Raw genomic sequence first — 19,229 nt, forward strand, 5'->3', positions numbered from 1 at the left:
GTGGGCCGCCTCCCCCCACCCCCTCCAAAAATCAGAGAAGTAGAGGCGGCGCTTATTTACATTGAAGTTTTTTTTGTATGTGTGCTCCATATATTTATTCAGATTTAACAGCATTGTAAAGAGATGGATATGCCCCCCCCCCCCAAAGTATAATTTAAAACAAAAACAAAAAAACTTCTATGTATATTTTTATAAATTGTTTTTAAACAAGGCAAATGTCATTTTTATAATATAAATGAGATACATACTCTATAAAAGAAATACGGAGCCCAAAAAGGGACATCAACAGAAATAAAATAAATTTAAACAATCTAGTGCGCACCATTTTAAAAAAAAATGTATTTCAATTCAATTCAATTCAGTTTTATTTTATTTGTATAGCCCTCAATCACAACAGAAGTCTCAAAGGGCTTTACAGAGGCAGTATGATACACAATTAGAAATGAAGCAACAAAGATGAATAGATACAGTTCAAATCCTGGGTATCCCCTATCCTTAAGACCCTCCGTGCCGGCAAGGAAAAACTCCAAAAACTCCAGAGTCAATTGGGAGAAAAATGAGAAACCTTGGGGAGTACCACAGTCAGGAGAGATCCACTCCCAGGACGGATAGACAGGAACCCCAGAACTGCTAATGGGAATTAGCAAGCGAAGTTATAGTCCGTAAAAATACAGTGGAGTAAAGGAGCAAGAAGAGGTCCCTCTAGTCAGATGAGACGGGGGTAGCAGCGAGGACGTCTATCCAGCCAGGGGTCCGGACAGTCAGGAGGCTGCAGCTGAAAAATAGCCCCTCCCCAGAGGGGAGGAGGGAAAGGGGACACCGGGTGACTAGTGATGAAGAGACTAGACAACTAGATATTAACATTTGAAAATAGAAATAAAGTAAGACAAGTGGTAGGTAGAGTAAGAAAAGGAGATAGAACTCAGCGGCTGTACTGCCCCCAGCATTATAGCTTCTAGTGCAGCTTAGACTAAACTGTGAGTCTACTCCGACTTCAACTAGCCTAACCATAAGCTTTGTCGAAAAGGAACGTTTTTAATCTAATCTTTCATTTCTGTTCATTTCCCTTTATGGGCTCTGTATGAATACATGAATGTATCTTAACATTTTTAGATAAAATATTGTATTTATTATTTTTTGTTTTAATTGAAAAAAAAAATCTGCGATGGACTAAGGGCGCGAAGTTTGAAACGCGAGGTAGCGAGGGATCACTGTAGTACATACCTAGTAAGTATTATCACGGGAGAAAAACAATTAGCTTCGAATTTAAGGTAGAACAACAAAACTAATCAGAGGCATGACTGACACATTCTCACGGGAACCTGGTTATCCCACAAAATCCTCATATCAAGAATGGCCTTCTCCGACAACACTAAAATGTTTATCTTTTTTAAATTGCATATTATTTGAGAGACCACAGGTTTAGCCCATGATTAGGGCGCATCAAATGATTGACACCTCGTAAATCCTGCCGTTGTTTTTCCTAAGGCGTGGTGGTTTCTTGCATATAAATAGACACAAGACTTGGCCACAGATTTTTTTTTTTTGGGGGGGGGGGTCATATCTGTCATGTACTATCAAGTCATAATGACTTTCAACAAATTTGAAAATTTATTTTTATTGGCTTTTTTCAAATTCTTCCCTGGATCCACACATCATTGGGTCCCTTGAAAAGCATGATATATAAATAAATATACACAAAGAATTTACTTGAACATTCATGAATACCATTTAAAAGCATGTGTTTGTTTCTCGGTGCAATTAACATACAACATCCACAGCTTGTTTGCACGGTGTTAGCATTTACTTTTCATATCCCAAACAAAGTAGTTCTTACACTCTAATATTGTACATGGCAAATAAAGCAGCTAGGCAGCAATGATGTCACGTCATCCCTATGTTTGCATGGTCTCTGGTGTGGCTGCTGCGAGCAATGATAGGGTAAAGATTCTTCATTTATTTCTTTGTTTGGGATTTCTCTGTGCAAAACTTGCATGTATATTTTTTGCTGGGGACGGGACATTAATAAGACCAAACAGATTGGGTAAACAGGGGCCAGGGCTATATTTCTCACTGTTGTGAACCTAATTAATTGATAGGCTAAGCAATCAACGCAAAATAAAACTTATACTCTTATATTAACTTTCATGTGTATTGGTTCAGGTGATACACCGTTTGATTCAGATCTTTGTTTTCAAAAACTACTACAGAAACGTTTTGAAAACTTCCAGAATAAATGTCTTGATTTTATTAGCAAATTTAAATTGCAATATTTGAACATAACTTAAATGATATTAACATACACAATAAATATAAATGTGTTAATCATCTCTTACCAATCCAGGAATGCAAAAAATAAATATTTGTTTTAAGACCACTCAACATTTTCTGTGTAAATAAATAAATACATATAACTGAAACTTCTTAGTCAGTGAATAACAAAAAAACAAAAAAAAACAAAGTGAGCCTTCTTTCAGATAAAACACTACTGCTTTTGTCTACAAGCGAGCCAAACTCAACAAAAAAAGAAAGCTCCTTTGGCTTGCTTTAAGACCACACATAGACTTCATAACGTCATAAACTTTAAGTCACTGTGGCACTGCCTTACCACATCAAAAGCTTTTTACATTGAAATTATTGTGAATAAATGCTTTGATCCCCGAATTCTTTATAGATATGAACATAAAACAGTTTTGTTTCTTGGTCAAAAGCAAAAAATCAATGCAGTTCGCATTTCTTTTACATAAATATGTCGAATGTGCTGCCAGTCTTTAAGTCACTGTGGCGCCGCCTTACCATGACAAAGAGCTTTTTATGTAGAAATTCTTGTGAATAAATGCTTAAATCCCTGAATTCTTTATAGATATGGCCGTAAAACAGCTTCAATTCTTGGTTAACAGCAAAAAACGGGCAGTTTACATTGATTTTACGTAAATATGTCGAATGTTCTGCTAGTCTTTTAGTCACTGTGGCGCTGCCTTACCTCAACAAAGAGCTTTTTACGTTGAAATTCTTGTGAATAAATGCTTAAATCCCTGAATTCTTCATAGATATGAACGTAAAACAGTCTTGATTCTTGGTTAAAAAAAAAACAAATGTGCAGTTTACATTTGTTTCACGTAAATATTGCGAACTATGACGCCAATGCGGTAGCGGCTAATTTCTCCTATTGATATTTTTCACAATGTTTCAGAATGCATGCGTGGTATGAAAAATGTAATAATTACCTTGAATCCTCGAACAAATCACTCCTCAGACAATCTTTGCTGTTTGTATGCAGTACAGCTTTCGTACTTTTTCACACTAAATCTGGCGTTAGATTGCTGCATGCGTTTGTTTGAGAATAACTCCTCTTGATGTGGGGAGGCCCCCTACTTGAAGGCGAGGCGCAGTGTATGACGGATGTAACCCGTCAACATAATTATGAAGTCTGTGGACCACATAAATAAAATAATGAAAATTGGGATGAAGGGAGTACATCGCAGCTCACTACATTTCTCACAGTTTAATAACGTTAACAGTCGAAAACACAAACAGGAGGACACTTCTCTCTAAACAGCTTCCTACTCGAGTTTTGCAAGTTAGCAAGTTCAACCAGTTTAATGTTATGCTAACTCAGACTTTCAGTAGCAAAATTAGTGATGTGTTCCCCACTTCCACAATATTGACGTCTTTTTACATTACTTACAGTGGCTGCTGCTGGCTGAAAAATCTTTTATAATCCCTCCTCTTTGAACGAGGCTGAGGAGGTAGCATGTTGTCGACATGTATTTCTGTCATGTCTGCGGGGCTGTGCGTGTGGGTGGATGTGTGTGGGAAGTTATCAGCCAATCAAATGTGCGTATGAGGAAACAAAATGGACCAGCACATTCAGCAAGTGAAAAGGGGTAAACAAATATCTGAATATAATGAAAATAATTAACTTAAATAATGGTAGGGTCAATTCTATCCTTACAGCATATACATATAACCAAACTCATTATATAATGCGAATAAGGTTGCTTAAAAGTTGACGGGGACAATTTGAGCATCCTGAAAAGTTGGTAGTATTTGTCCTTACCGTCCCTATGTCCCTTGTTGTGTGCCAATTCTAGGCATCTCTTGTTGCAGTCTATAAGTATCAGCTTAAGGTACCTGATCTTACTCTTTTATTTTCTGACTGTCTCTCTTTGCACTAACACGTCTCACTTTTCTATCGTCCACTATTTGCTTCACCTCTTTTTCCTGTCTTTTCCCTCCCTCAGGGTAAATATTGAACTGGAAAACGACCACATGTTTCTGTTTGCAAGCCTCACTTCAAGCCCCACGCCCCTTAAAACAACTGGCAGGCTTGCGTCAGTGGAGCCGAGCCCCGAGAGAAAAGATAGATCCAGCCATACAAACAATGTACGTTCTAAGGAGAGGCATTAATTCTTTTAGTTATGAACCAACTTGGCTTGAGGACACTTGATTGACAATTGGTTTGCTCTAAGAGCAGTCACACCTGTTAACACCCTTGTCAACTTCCCCAAGACCAGAGACTGAACTGGGTTAGGGAGCATTAAAACCAGTTTTTCAGAATCTTAACAAAGCCGAAAAGAGATGCCAAATCTGTTGTTTGAATTGCTGGAATTAAGAGAGGAGGTATGATGTCATCATGAAACAATTAGAGAATTCTATTGTGAAGCTGAATAACAAATGAAGGGACGCAAGTGTGCTTAAGCTTCTATTCTACTAGTATATGTACCTAAAAGTTGTGTACAGTCATTTAAATTGTTAATTTACCAGTCAATTTTTCATTTCTCTTCACATGTCATCAGAAGAGGAAGTCCGTTGCTTATTGGCGTGCGAAGTGAAAACGAACTGTCAACCAAACACATCCCGGTCCAGTACAAGAGTGGTAAGTACCCTTCCTCTTGTTTCCTGAATTATTGCAAACACTCTTGCTTTTCCCCTCTCCCTATAGATGAAAAACCATACGTTGGTTTATTTGTTGATTATATTTTTGCTGTGTTTTTCTCCAGACTATGCAAAATGATGTCCCCGTATGTCCAGCTAATTGGTAATTTTAAATTAGCTGTCGACAGAAATACGAGTGGTTGTGTTTCTTGTAACTGACCACTGTGCACAGAATGTGGGGTAATGCTGCAAAACATAGTAGTCTACTGTAAATAATTTTCCCGTGTAGATTTCACTTTTTCTTTGTTTGTGACCGCACTGCAGAGTTATGAGTTATGTAAAAAAAAAAAAAAAAAAAAAGTATGTCATTACTGGGACACATCTTGCTGTGAATTTGGGCTACTACAGTGCAACCTCTCATTCCAAAGCCTTAGATAATTGTTGCGTGTCATTCCAGATTTACAGAACATTTTGCATCACACCTTTCACGTGTTAAATTATCCACATATAAAATACTAAAACATGGCATTTCTGACTTAATTTATTTTTGCTGACAAGAATTATTAAAACACCAAATCAGTCTGGAGTACCTTCTGATAAAATGCCACTTTTTTTCCAGGGTTTCTACAGGTATCAGAAAATCCCATTTAAATGCTTTAAACTTTAAAGCATATTTAAACATATTTAATGCCCATGCCCAACTACAGATAGTTTTACACATACAAATTGTAAGCAGAGTTGTCCGATAATGACTTTTTAGTCAATAACTGATATTATCCAACTCCAAAATCCAGGACCGATATCAAACAGATACCGATATATGCAGTTGTAGACCTGGGACTACAGTTAGTCCCCGGCTTACGTACGAGTTCCATTCCTACGCTTGAGACATAACCCGAATTTCCGTGTACATCATTGTACTGTCCTCGCCAAGACGTTGAAGCTAAGTCCTACCTACACAGCGAGCTGAGCTCTGACATGACGATGTCAGACGTCCATGTGGTTTGCTGACTTTATTCAGCTGCTTATGACATCAACATTTGCAAAATGAAAGTAAAATAAAAATGAAATTAAATCAGTGTTCAATAACAGCAATTCAAATTTGGCTTAATAACTGGCTGCTGACATAGCAATAACAATCCACAAACGATTAGCATGTATCAGTTAGCATCCACACATCATCAAACACACACACACAAACTCACCCCAAGTATTTGCCTCCAATTGAAAACGCACAATAAACGGTACAAAAGGTGTTATATACAGGTGCTGCCCGCCCATCTCATCAGACCATAGGACATGGTTCCACTAATCCATGTGGTTTGTTGACATGTCATCAGCAAACTGTTTGTCTTGTGTACCGTCTTCAGAAGAGGCCTCCTCCTGGGGTGACAGCCATGCACACCAATTTCATGTAGAGTGCAGCGTATGGTCTGGGCAATAACAGGCTGACCCCCCACCTCTTCAATCTCTGCAGCAATGCTGACAGCACTCCTGTAACCAGTCACATGACATTTTTGAGGGAAAATGACAAGCAGTACTCAATTTGGACATTTAGGGATGTACGTTTTTTCACAGTTTTATTGCCTGGGGTTCAGATATTAATGGCTGTATTTTGAGTTATTCTGGGGCGGGGGATATATATGATCTTTATTCCGGAATCTCACAGTGGGTCCATAGCACACACACACCAACAAAGAAAAAAAAAAAAAGAATACCGTACATACGGAGACATAATAATAAAGTGACTTGAAAGAAAAAAAAAAAAAAAAAAAAACAGAACAACAAGGAAGCACTGGCAATCAGTGCACAACAAACAGGCTTTTGTGCCAATGGCACCACACAGGCTCGAACTAAATCTAAAGCTCATTGTAGGGTCTCTTAAATTCATTATAATATTATTTCCAGACTCATTTAGCCGACACATGAAGCTGTACATCAATTTTCTTAAAAGCGCTTTAAATGTGGGTAATCCAGAGCTAACAAATAATTGACTGGCGCTGTACCATCTAGGCACACGCAGTAACAGCCTCAGGGCATCATTGTAGGCTACATTTAGCCTCTGCATGGATTTAGCTGTGTACCTTGACCACAGATGAGCTGTGTAAAATGGTGTGCAGTATGCCTTAAACAGCGAGGTCTTAACGTGGGGGGAGCACGTAGAAAATCTTCTTTTGAGCATATTTGCCTGTGCATAAAGTTTACAACATTGACGATGAATATCCCTGTCATCCGACAAGTCTTCAGATATGAAGTGGCCGAGGTATTTGGCTTCATTGCAAATATTCATAGCTATTTTGCCAAGAAAGAACTGAGGGAATATAGCCGCCCTATCTTCTTTAGAACGGACAATCATGATATTACTTTTCTCTGCGTTATATTTGATGTCAAAATGATCACCAAATTCGGAACATATCGAGAGTAACTCCTGCAAGCCAGAACTGCATGGGGAGAGCACCACCACATCATCTGCGTACATAAGATGGTTAATGACAGTGTCTCCTACAACACCTCCCGTATTACACTTATTGAGTCGGCTGGATAAGTCGTCCATGAAAACATTGAACAAATATGGAGAGAGAATTCCTCCCTGTCTTACACCATTACCTACTTTAAAGCAAGCAGAGACCGAGCCACCCCATTTTATGCGAACAAGTTGATTTGCATACCAGAAGGCCAGAATACGGATCATGTATTTGGGCACCCCTCTTTTTGCTAACATAAGAAAAAGTTTGCTGTGATTGATCCGGTCAAAGGCTTTCGATGAGTCAATGAAGCATAAAAACATTGTTGAGTTTAGGCTTCGGTATTTAAATAATAGCTCCTTCAGAGCAAATATACACATGTCGGTTCCATGTTTCCTTTTAAACCCGAACTGATTGTCGCTTGTCGAAATAAATGAAACAATTCTGCCCAGTATGATTGACTCTAGAACTTTAGAGAGCACACTGGCCAGGGCAATAGGTCTGTAATTATCTTTACTATTGATTTTACCAGCCTTGTCTTTTAAGATAGGCACAAGTTGTACTGCCATCATAGAGTCAGGTAAGATGCCATGCTTAAAAAACCCGTGAAAACACAAGGCAAGAAGAGGGATTATTTTCTGACTGGCATGTTTTAAATGCTCAGCTGTAATACAATCGGCACCACCAGCCTTATTGTTTTCTAGTTCAGTAATAGCTTTGTGGATTTCATCCGGGGTTATCACTAAAATCTCACTGAGATCAACATTATCCTGTATGTATATATCACTCTTAATACAGTTAAACAGCTCATAGTAGTGCTGTCTCCATAATTCCGCAATGTTATTCGAGCCACATACTCCGTTAATGTTAAAAGGTAAGGGAGCTTTACAATTATTCAATATTTTCACCTCTTTCCAAAAGTCACAGTATCTATGATTACTAAGTTTGCCAGCAAGGGAGTCTGCCCTCATACTGGCCTCATTCCTACTAATAAAACGTACAGCAAGCTTAAACCTTGCATTTGTGCGCTTTTTATTCTCAAAAAGAGGCCCACATCTAATTCTGCCAGATGCCGCCCATTCTTTAAAGGCTTGCCTAGCTGCTGAGTGAAGTTCAACCACATAAGAATTCCATCCAGGCTTGGCATGATGAATTTGCCCATTATTGTTATTATGTAAAGTTTTACCAGAGTCATATAGGCATTTAACAATGAAATCATACAAGCTGCACAAATCTTTGCGATGCTGTATGTTTTTGCAGTTTATATCGCAACATAGTAGAGTTTGCTTTGGTAATAACACGGAATCTAACAACATATCCGTTTTTAAGGTGTACTTGCTGATTATCTCATTTGTTAGGGCTGACCAGTTAAGTTTACTAAAGCTGGCTCTGCTTTCGTCTGCGCTTATCATTGGTATTTTCTCCACTTTGACACACATTAATAACGGAATATGGTCAGATGTAGCTAGATCGTAGCAAATTTTCATACTCATCAGTGAGGCATGGGCATCTGCCGTGGATACGCAGTGATCAAGCCGAGATACAGTATGCCACACATCACTAATGTACGTGTAGCTGTTTGCAGGCAATAACAGTTTGCTGGAGATAAGCACGCTATTATCATTGCAGAAGTGTAGCAAAAGTTTCGCAAAATTGGAAGAACCATCAGAGATGTCTGCATTATAATCCCCTACCAAGAACACGCTGGTTGAGCCACATCTGTCAATAAAAGATAGATAGATAGATTAACTCTATTATATAAACTGCACACAGACTACTATTCATTGTGTCAAAGTGTCATTTTGTCAGTGACGTCCCATGAAAAGATATACTTAAATATCTGCAGAAATGCGAGGGGTGTACTCACTTTTGTGATACACTGTATGTCCGTTCTTTTTTTTTTTTTTTTTTTTTTCCAAATAAAATACTTAGCCTTGAATATCTCAATCTACCTCATGCAACTCTATAATGCATATAATCAGAATAAGACTTTTTACTTAAACTGTTTTTCTTTATTTAATTACATAAGTAAATTAGTCCTCTTGTTTAGCAGTAACAGTTATATAAACAGCAAGCTTGTGCCCTGGAGAAAAAAACATACATTAGTACAGATAGTATGTCAACATTGTTACTGTGATTTTACCAAGGATTATAAACACAAAATAAATCATGTCTGACAAATTTTACCATTGATCTTTAAGTGAGCTAATCAGACTTTTTGAGAGTGTATGTAGCAAGACATCGGAAAAGTGAAGACTTCTTTTTCAAGAATTTTGAAATTCTGGAATGAGCCTTAAAAGGTGTGAGCTGCCAAGCTTTTCAGTGAAGTTCCTCTGGAAGAAACATTCAGAACTGAAAATGATTTTCAGTAGGTTACAGATTGGCATAAAAATTATTTAGTACAGTTTCGATGTGCTTGTTGTCTGCAGACAGAGTATCTCTCAGCTGTCTTAACTAGTTATGATTTCTTCGACAGTCCAAAGTGCAATGGGTGAGGTCAGAAGAAGTCTGGGTGTGTCAATTTAACACTGGTTAAAAAAAAACTTTATACCTCTTGTGCTCTATCCAAAATGGCCTTGACCATCAGATGACAAAGTAAACAAACTACTTCCAGTTATCACAAAACTATATTTAGTGTATTTAATTTTATTATCTTAAATCAATTATGTTTTGCAACCGCAATGACAACCAAAAGTAAAAACACTCTTTATGTCATTCTAAGTTGTCACCAAAAGCAGATTCACCATTAAATAATATTTTTTTAAGCAGAGCATTCGAAGGAAGAACTTGACCACTTGTGATTTCTGACCCCACAGCTCTCCAAAAGGACGGCATCCAGGAAATGAACAATCATAACCGTCGTGGTAGCACTATTAACTCTGTAGGGGATGGCAGCGCAGTGGAGTTTTACTTTGCATCTGACGCCAGGTGAGAATGCCACTAACAGTGATTAACCATAAACAAACCAATGTCAATGTGAATATTTGTCTTGTCTTGCCTCTCCTTATTTATTAAATGTAGGGTACAAATTTAATTCAAATTGAATCACTTATTTTTTATTCTTGACTTTTGTAAACATTGGTATTTCACTTATAATTTACAGTGCCATTATTGAGCATACCAACAAAGTGTTGTATCTAGAGGACGATGACATTGCAGTGGTGAAAGGAGGGAAACTTTCCATCCACAGAATGAATCGACAGGCCGGTGAAGATCCTGTACGGGCCATCCAAACCCTAAAAATGGAACTGCAACAGATAATGAAAGGTCAGACATTTGAATGAAACAATTCTTAGAGAAGTAAAGTATTCCAATTTGTCTGCTTGAATTCAAGTAAATATTGTTCCATCTATACTTGCACTCCCTCTGCTGGATAAAAACAGTCAATACAAGTCCCCCCCCTCCCGGTTTAGACCAAAGAGTAACAGTCGAGTTAGAATAAGCTATGAACAAAAGGGATGGACAACGTCATCATACATACATTCATTCATTCATTCGTCCGTTTATCTTCCTTTTGGCTTATCTTCATGATGGTGGTGAAGGTGCTGGAGCCTATCCCAGCTTACTATGGGCAGTACGTATTGGTTATCAGCCAACACAATACAATACAATACAAAATAATACAATACAATAAAACATAATACAATAGTTTTATGTCACTGCACCCTACTGTAGCATTAAAGTGCAGTCAATTATGTATAGTCACTCATTACCACAGATTCTAAGATTAATTAAATCATCATCATAATTTGACCTTACATACAGTAGGAAATACAAAAAAAACACTTTGCATAAACCAAAAGACAAAAGACGAGCCAGCGTAGCCCATCCTTCTTCCCACAGCCCGGCAAATGAGCCATCGTCATCCCCCACCATCCAGTGTGGTGCCCGGGGCCATCCGCACCCCCATCGACCAGCCTTCAGGGATGGGATAAGGGGACACACAAGAGCCCACGAGCCACCTCCGCAGCCACCCAACCAGCACGGCACATCGCAGGACCCCCACTCTGATGGGACAAGTCGAAAGTTGCAACAACAACTACATTTGTACTTACTGTACACTATTGTGATATACAAATAGTGCTGTGAAGAAATAGTACAACATCCTTATGCTATAAAATAGCCATTATATACGATACGATATGATACGATAGTTCATTTACATGTTCGGTGTTAGGATATGTGACCGATGCACATATTTTAATGTACAGTAATTTTCTACTATTTGCAGGAAACTTTGATTCTTTCATGCAGAAAGAGATCTTTGAGCAGCCAGAGTCTGTGGTCAACACAATGAGAGGCCGCATTTGTTTTGATTCCAAAACTGGTAAGCATTATGTATTTCTAAATTCCACCTATTAATTGCATACATACTGTATGTCAGATGTATGTACCGTATGTCAGCATATCTGTAATGAAACTAACTGTTTCTTAGTGGTTCTCGGAGGATTGAAGGACCATTTGAAAGAAATCAAACGCTGCAGACGTCTCATCGTGATTGGCTGTGGCACTAGTTTCCATGCTGGAGTCGCTGTATGTTTACTTGAGTGACTGTCAAACATCATCCAGTTTGCATGTTTATGTTTGAACATAATACTCAACTACCTACTTGTCAAACAATCTCAGACCAGACAAGTCCTGGAGGAATTAACGGAGCTCCCTGTCATGGTTGAATTGGCGAGCGACTTCCTGGACCGCAACACACCTGTTTTCAGAGATGATGTCTGCTTCTTCATAAGCCAGTCAGGTGACAATAACACCAATAATGCTAGACTGTACGCCACTTGGCTAAAAGACATTTCAAACGTCAAACTTACCTGTGCACTCGCTCACCTTCAGGAGAGACGGCAGACACCTTGATGGCTTTGCGTTACTGTAAGGAAAGAGGTGCCTTAACAGTGGGCATAACGAACACTGTGGGAAGCACCATTTGCAGAGAAACAGACTGTGGAGTCCATGTCAATGCTGGACCTGAGATTGGAGTCGCCAGCACTAAGGTGAACCTACTAAAGCATTGATCAGTCTTTTTAAGATAAAACTTTAGTTTTTGTCATAAATATATATTTTCCTGCCTCTGTGTTATCCAGGCGTACACCAGTCAGTTTGTAGCACTCACAATGTTTGGCCTTATGATGAGTGAGGACAGGCTCTCCCTACAGACTAGAAGACAGGAGATCATCAACGGCCTCAAAGAACTACCTGGTAATAGAATACCACACAACTACAGTGCTAGTCATTTAGAGTACAGACATCTTTGATGTCGGATTTTTAACCGATGTTCAAAAAATAATCCTAATATACGGTGACATCTCTTGTCATTCATCTGACCGTCAGTGGCGGCTGGTATTAAAAAATATTGTGAGTGCACTTGTAGACAGTGAATACAACACAGTCACAAAGTAGTAGTAGCCCTCTCTTCAGGTTAGCAAATTTTTCAATGATTTTCAAATTAAAATAAGACATTTCCATTTCGCAAATAACTCTTTACATAGAGAGAATGGCAGGGCATTTAGCATCTCCTGAGGGACGATATGACAGCAGAACCTGCATGTATACTTTTTGCTGGTTACGGGACATTAAGAAGACCGAACAGATTGGGTGAACGGGTGTCAGGGCTACATTACTCACGAATATGAACATAATTAATTGATAGGCTAAATGATCAATGCAAAATAAATCTGTATTGACTTATACTAACTTTTATATCTGTTGGTCAAGGTATACACCGACGTTCAAGTCAAACATTTGCCAATTTTTCAGATGCATTCATCAAATCAATGAATGGATGTGTCAGAATTTTCTCCAGCTAAATGTGGAGAACACAAAAGTCATCATTTTTGGGCCAAAAAAGGAAAGGTCAAAGATGAGCATGCACCTTAGCACAATGTCACTTACAGCTACAGATCAAGTCAGAAATAGTGTAACTATTGACACAGACTTAAAATTCAATAGCCATCTAAAGTCCGTCACTACATCTGCTTATTACCACCTAAAAAATAACGCCAGAATTAAGGGGCTTCTGACTCAACAAGATGTGGAAAAACTTTTTTTCAGTAGATTGGACTATTGCAACGGTATATATACAGGCCTTGATAAAAAATCAATCAGGAAGCTGCATCTAGTACAGAATGCCACTGCCAGAGTCCTTAAAAATACAAGGAAACTGGACCACATTGCACCGGTTTCGAAATCGTTACACTGGCTTCCAGTGAGTCAAAGGAAAGACTATAAAATACTACTGCTCGCCTAAAAAACACTTAATGGCCTTGGACCAAAATACATGCTTGATTTGCTGGATCCCTATGAAACATCTAGACCCCTAAAGTCGTCTGGAACCAGTCTCCTTTATATTCCAAAAACAAGAACCAAGCAGGGTGAGGCAGTATTTAGTTATTGTGCTCCTCACCTCTGGAACAAATCACCTGAAGGTCTGAAGTGTGCTCAAACTGTTAACTCCTTTAAATCAGGGCTAAAAACACTCCTGTTTATCACAGCATATCCATAACTTGTTGGTGTTTTATTCATTTTTTCTTGATTATTTCTGATTTCAATTATTATTATTATATTTCTTTTTTTTTCTTTTCGTGATTTAATGCGATTTTTATGTATAATTTTATTTCTTGTTTCGATTGTCTTAGTTTTAACTATTTTGATGATCTTCATGTGATGTAAAGCACTTTGAATTGCCTTGTGTTGAATTGTGCTATACAAATAAATTTGCCTTGCTTTAAAAAACTACTAAAGAAACATTTTGAAAATTTCCAGAATAAACGCCTGGAGTTTAATAAATTATTATCATTTCAATTGCAATGTTTGAACATAACAAATAATATGAACATACACAATAAATACAAACTTGTTAATAATGTCTTAATTTTTACCAGGAATGCAAAAAATAAACATCTGTCTTAAAACTACTCAACAATGTCTAAATAAAGAAATTAAATATAACTGAAAAAACTTCATTATCAGGGTATACCCAAAATAAATAAAAATTGAGCTTTTCTTTCAGGTAAAACACTACTGCTTTTGTCCACAAGCACAGCCAAACTCAACAAGAAATGAAAGTTCCTTTGGGCTGCTTTAAGACCACATAAATAAATTTAAAATGAAAATTGGTGGGAAGGGGGTAAACCTCGGTTCGCTACATTTCTCACAGTTTAATTAACCTTAACAGTAGAAAACATAAAGGAGCACACTTCTCTTTGGGCAGCTTCCTACTCGAGTTTTGCAGTTTAGCAAATTCACACAGTTTAATGTTATGCTAACTCTGATGCAGGTCGGACTTTCAGTAGCAAAATTAATGGCCTCCACAATATTGACGTCGTTTTACTTTACTTACAGTGGCTGCTGCTGGCTGAAGAAAAATTCTACTATCCCTCCTCTTCGAAGGGGGCGGATGAGGCGGCATGTTGTGGACATGTTTAATTTCAGTCAGGGCTATGAGTGTGTGCGCGTGTGTTTGTGTGTGGGGGGGGTGTCAAGTCATCAACCAATCAAATGTCCAGTACAGATACCCGAAAATGCACTTAAGTACAGTAATGAAATACTTTTACTTCGTTACATTCCACCACTGGCGAGGCACACCAAAATCTAAACTGTGAAAATAATGTACAAATGGGTTGTCAGTGAACCAGTAACAATTGTTATTATTATAAGCATTAGAATTTTTGAACATGCTTTACTCTGTAGTGGGTAAAGTTAAACATTTAATTTTGTGTATAATTGACCTGGCAGCACCTATATGCTGACATCAGAGGGAAACCTAATGTGAGCATAAAGTAACATCTACTTTTTACTTGAAGAAATGCAGCCATCATAAATTCTATAAATTGAAGAGGAATGACTTTGAAATAAAACGAAACGCATTCATGAAACATTTACATGACTGAAGGTCCCTGTTTCTGATAGTTTAAACCTACTTCATGTATTGATTTTGTCATTTACAAAACAGGAACGGAATGCTTCTTAAAGTCATTATCATTTGTTTGTCCTAGATCTGATTAAAAAGGTGTTGGCTCTGGATGAGAAGATAAAGCTTATTGCAGAAGAGCTGTACCAGCAGAGGTCTCTTCTGGTCATGGGCCGTGGTTTCAATTATGCCACATGCCTCGAGGGGGCACTGGTAAGTTGGTTATTGTTCCAGTATCGCATGAAATATAGTGATTAGTAGGGGTGTGAAAATTAATCGATATTATTAAGCACAATTGAATCGAAACCAATCACTGCACAAACATCAGTCAATGCCCTTATTTTTTTAGAAATGTGATTTGCGATTTTGTCAAAAAAAAAAATCATTTCATTGTCTGAAATGTTTCAGCAACAAAATTGTGACAAACAAAAATAGCTTTTTATTTTTCATTCTTTAATATGAAATGGAGCTGATGCATTAAAATGTTTCCATAATATAGTATTAACTTGATCAAAGGCCTTTGAGCATATGTAATAGTAATATTGCCAAATATCATATCATCCAAAAAAAAAAAAAAAAAAAAAAAAAAGATATCTTATCATCATGACAGTAGTGATAATACACCTCTAGTGATTAGGTGAAACTTGCAAGGAACCTGTTGTACTCTAATATGCCTTAAGCAGCTTTCCTTTTTATTCTGAGCAAACCTTTGAGTCAGCTTTATTCTCTACGCTCCCACAGAAAATCAAAGAAATCACTTACATGCACTCCGAGGGCATTCTGGCAGGCGAGTTGAAGCATGGGCCTTTAGCTCTCATTGACAAACATATGCCAGTCATCATGATCATCATGAAGGATGCCTGCTACACCAAGTGTCAAAACGCCCTACAACAAGTCACTGCTAGATCGGTAAGTCTTTGAAGCAATCAACAGCTCTGTGCGATCCACTATAATATATTCTGGAAGATGTGAACTTGTGAAATAATCACTTGCCAGATTCATAATTCTAATTTTTACAAACTGTTACCACCCTAAAACCGTTGTTTTAATACCAACAGTTGTTCTTGGTGTTAGAAAACAATAATATGCATACCTGTCAACTTGTAAGGTTTCGGCGTAATTTGTACAACTGAGCACTGATTTTTAAATGTGTACGCCGAACGTTCAAAATCTGTACATTTTTCGTGCATTACGTTTTTTTCCTCCGTTCGGATTTTGTCACCGTTTCGGCACCGAGACGATGTGCGTTACCATGCGTTACTACGTTGGTTGAATGACGCGAGAAAAGTCAGAGACTCCGAGAGAGAAGAGCGGGAGTGGGAACGAGGGAAGACTGTTGTGATGCTTTTGCTAACGCGATGCTAGGCTAGGTGGCTCCAATATTTACTGACAGCCTACAATTTACGCCCACTATCTGCTACACCAGGTATCATATGCATATAGAACTACATGCGAAATGACAGACTCGGCGGCGTTCGTAAACAGCCGCCATGTTAAAGCAGCAGACTTCTCAGAGAGGCTCTGTTGTAGTGAACCTTCCTAGCGAACCTAAGTGACTTTTTATCTAAAATACTCCTAAATCGGCAAAATCTTGACTTGAATCAATCTTTAAATAATGAAACCGTTTTAAAACGTTCACATGTCGAAAGTAGACAGAGGGGAACTAATGCAAAAACGGGAGCAATTTTAGCAACTTTAACAGTTGATTCACAACATTAAATGACTTCCAAACATAGCAAAAGTTGCTGTGTTTTTTTTTTTTTTTTTTTTTAATGAAAAAATATATATATGAAAGGTAACACCAGTTACTTTGCCAAGTAACTAATTACTCTTACATTCAGGTAACTGAGTTTCTAACTCCATCATTTTTTGGGAGAAGTAATTTGTAACTAATTAGTTACTTTTTTTAAGTTAAGATTAACAACACTGGTCATAAAGATGCAGATGCAGAATGGAAAGTGACGAAAGGGGAGGGTTTTTTCTGCCAATTTGTTGCAGAACACAATTTGCCTCCAACTATTGCTAATCACTTTTCAGAATTAGCAAAAGAAATGTTCCCTGACTCAAAGATTGCATCGGTAGGTTAATTTTATCAATTGACCTTTTTAATTTATAATTGGACACACTAAACTACCTTCAAGTCCAACTGTATTGCGAGCTGAAGTGCAATGAAGTGATATCAAAAGACATGATAGAAATTGCCAAAAGTGCTACATACAATTATAACAAAAAGTCACTGTTAAATGTTAGTAATCATGATGTAGCTGAAGATATTGATAGTTCTTTGATTGCACCAGGTTATATGTGAAGATATTACCAAATTACCACTAAATTTATATTATTTTAAAAACTGAGTTTTTTTTGTTTTGTTTTGTTTCATATTGCACGCTATATAAAACGTTGTAATATTAGTCACCAATTTGTAAGGGCATACGTCACTATTTGTAAGATTGCCAACGGCCTCAGGTTGACAGGAGATATGATATAATAAGATTAGGTTGCTAATGAATGCCCAGTTACAAGAACATGACTTTGCATGGTAAATTACATTTCACTTTATTTTGTAATTTCCACACGAAACACCGAAACATGTCTGTGAGGCTGATTTCAGCATTCCGAATTTCCCCTTGGTTTGAATGTGAGCGTGAATGGTTGTATGCGTTATTGTGACCGCAGTGTGTGCTCTGCCTACTGCTCATAGTTAGTTGTGACAGGCCCCAGCACCCCCACGTGAGGTTAAATGAATGAATGAATGTTTGTTTTTCATTTTGTTAAATTAGCTACGTTTTGGTTAAGCAGTCTGGACACAGTTGCACAAATGGTGTCCCTTTGACTATTTGCGATTAGATAAAAGAGATTCACCTATTCGCAGGTATTTAGGAAGAACCTTTCCTCTGTTTTGCACTAAAATACCCACAACATATGGTTTTTGTGCTTTTTTTTTATCCAAAAAATAGTTGAATAACAATTCAAACTCAAAATAAAAACCTTACTACCACTAACAACCCAAGCTAATCTTAGCTTCTTCCAACCCTGTGAAGTCTTGTTGTGGCATCTGTGCGCAAAACTGCAAAATGTCAGGATAGGTTCAAAACACAAGTAAACTCACAAATAGCTAACTGCAATATGACTGGGATTCTGTTTTTTTTCTTTCTTTTGAGTCCTTTTGAGTAAGAAAGTCACCAGTCTTATATTCACAGAGACATGACTGAATGAAATCCTATTTTTTGCTACCAGCAACAATTTATGGGAATCCAACATCACAATCTAATAACTAAAAAGATGGATCATGTGAAAGGCCATTAAATTAGATGACATAGGCAGCACACCAACCCCTACATACAGTATGTACTGTCATTAACGATTTCTGGCCATGACTTCCCTTATCCCCCATTCAGGGCCGGCCCATCATCCTCTGTTGTCAGGACGACACTGATGTGACCATGAATGCCTATCGGACCATCGAGCTGCCGCGTACTGTCGACTGTCTGCAAGGCATCCTCAGTGTCATCCCACTGCAGCTAATGTCCTTCCATTTGGCTGTACTGCGAGGATATGATGTAAGTATAACGTGTGGGTGAGATACACACACAAAACTTTAATGAGGGATTTTTTTATTTCCAGAATATTGGTAATGAAACTAATTCCAATTCCAATTAAGTTGGGACATTGTGTTGAACATAAATAAAACCAGAATACTCTGATTTGCAAATCATGATCAAGCAATGTTTAATTGAATACACTATAAAGACATGATATTTAATGTTCAAACTGATGAACCTTGTTCTTTTTAGAAAGTAATCATTAATTATATGGCCTAAACACATTCCAAAAGAGCTAGGTTAGGTGGCAAGAAAGACAGAGAAAGTTGAGGAATGCTCATCAAACACCAGTTTGGAACATTTCACAGGTGAACAGGCTAATTTGGTACAGGTGGGTCCCATGATAAGGTATTAAATGCATGAGAAAATAGT

At 37.8% G+C, this 19,229-nt stretch overlaps 1 protein-coding gene across 1 annotated transcript in view; it reads left to right on the forward strand.

The window, feature by feature from the left end:
• The window catches only part of gfpt2 (glutamine-fructose-6-phosphate transaminase 2), a 64,586-nt gene that overhangs the window by 21,765 nt on the left and 23,592 nt on the right, over positions 1-19,229 (forward strand). Inside the window, exons 8-18 of the mRNA XM_057851047.1 lie at positions 4,800-4,879; positions 10,160-10,271; positions 10,447-10,610; positions 11,575-11,670; positions 11,779-11,876; positions 11,970-12,090; positions 12,183-12,340; positions 12,431-12,545; positions 15,341-15,468; positions 15,997-16,164; positions 18,654-18,815. Coding sequence (XP_057707030.1) covers positions 4,800-4,879; positions 10,160-10,271; positions 10,447-10,610; positions 11,575-11,670; positions 11,779-11,876; positions 11,970-12,090; positions 12,183-12,340; positions 12,431-12,545; positions 15,341-15,468; positions 15,997-16,164; positions 18,654-18,815 — 1,402 coding nt within the window. The remainder of the gene's footprint in view (positions 1-4,799; positions 4,880-10,159; positions 10,272-10,446; positions 10,611-11,574; positions 11,671-11,778; positions 11,877-11,969; positions 12,091-12,182; positions 12,341-12,430; positions 12,546-15,340; positions 15,469-15,996; positions 16,165-18,653; positions 18,816-19,229) is intronic.

The sequence above is a fragment of the Corythoichthys intestinalis genome, chromosome 11 (genome assembly GCF_030265065.1).
Source record: "Corythoichthys intestinalis isolate RoL2023-P3 chromosome 11, ASM3026506v1, whole genome shotgun sequence".
Lineage (NCBI taxonomy): Eukaryota > Metazoa > Chordata > Actinopteri > Syngnathiformes > Syngnathidae > Corythoichthys > Corythoichthys intestinalis.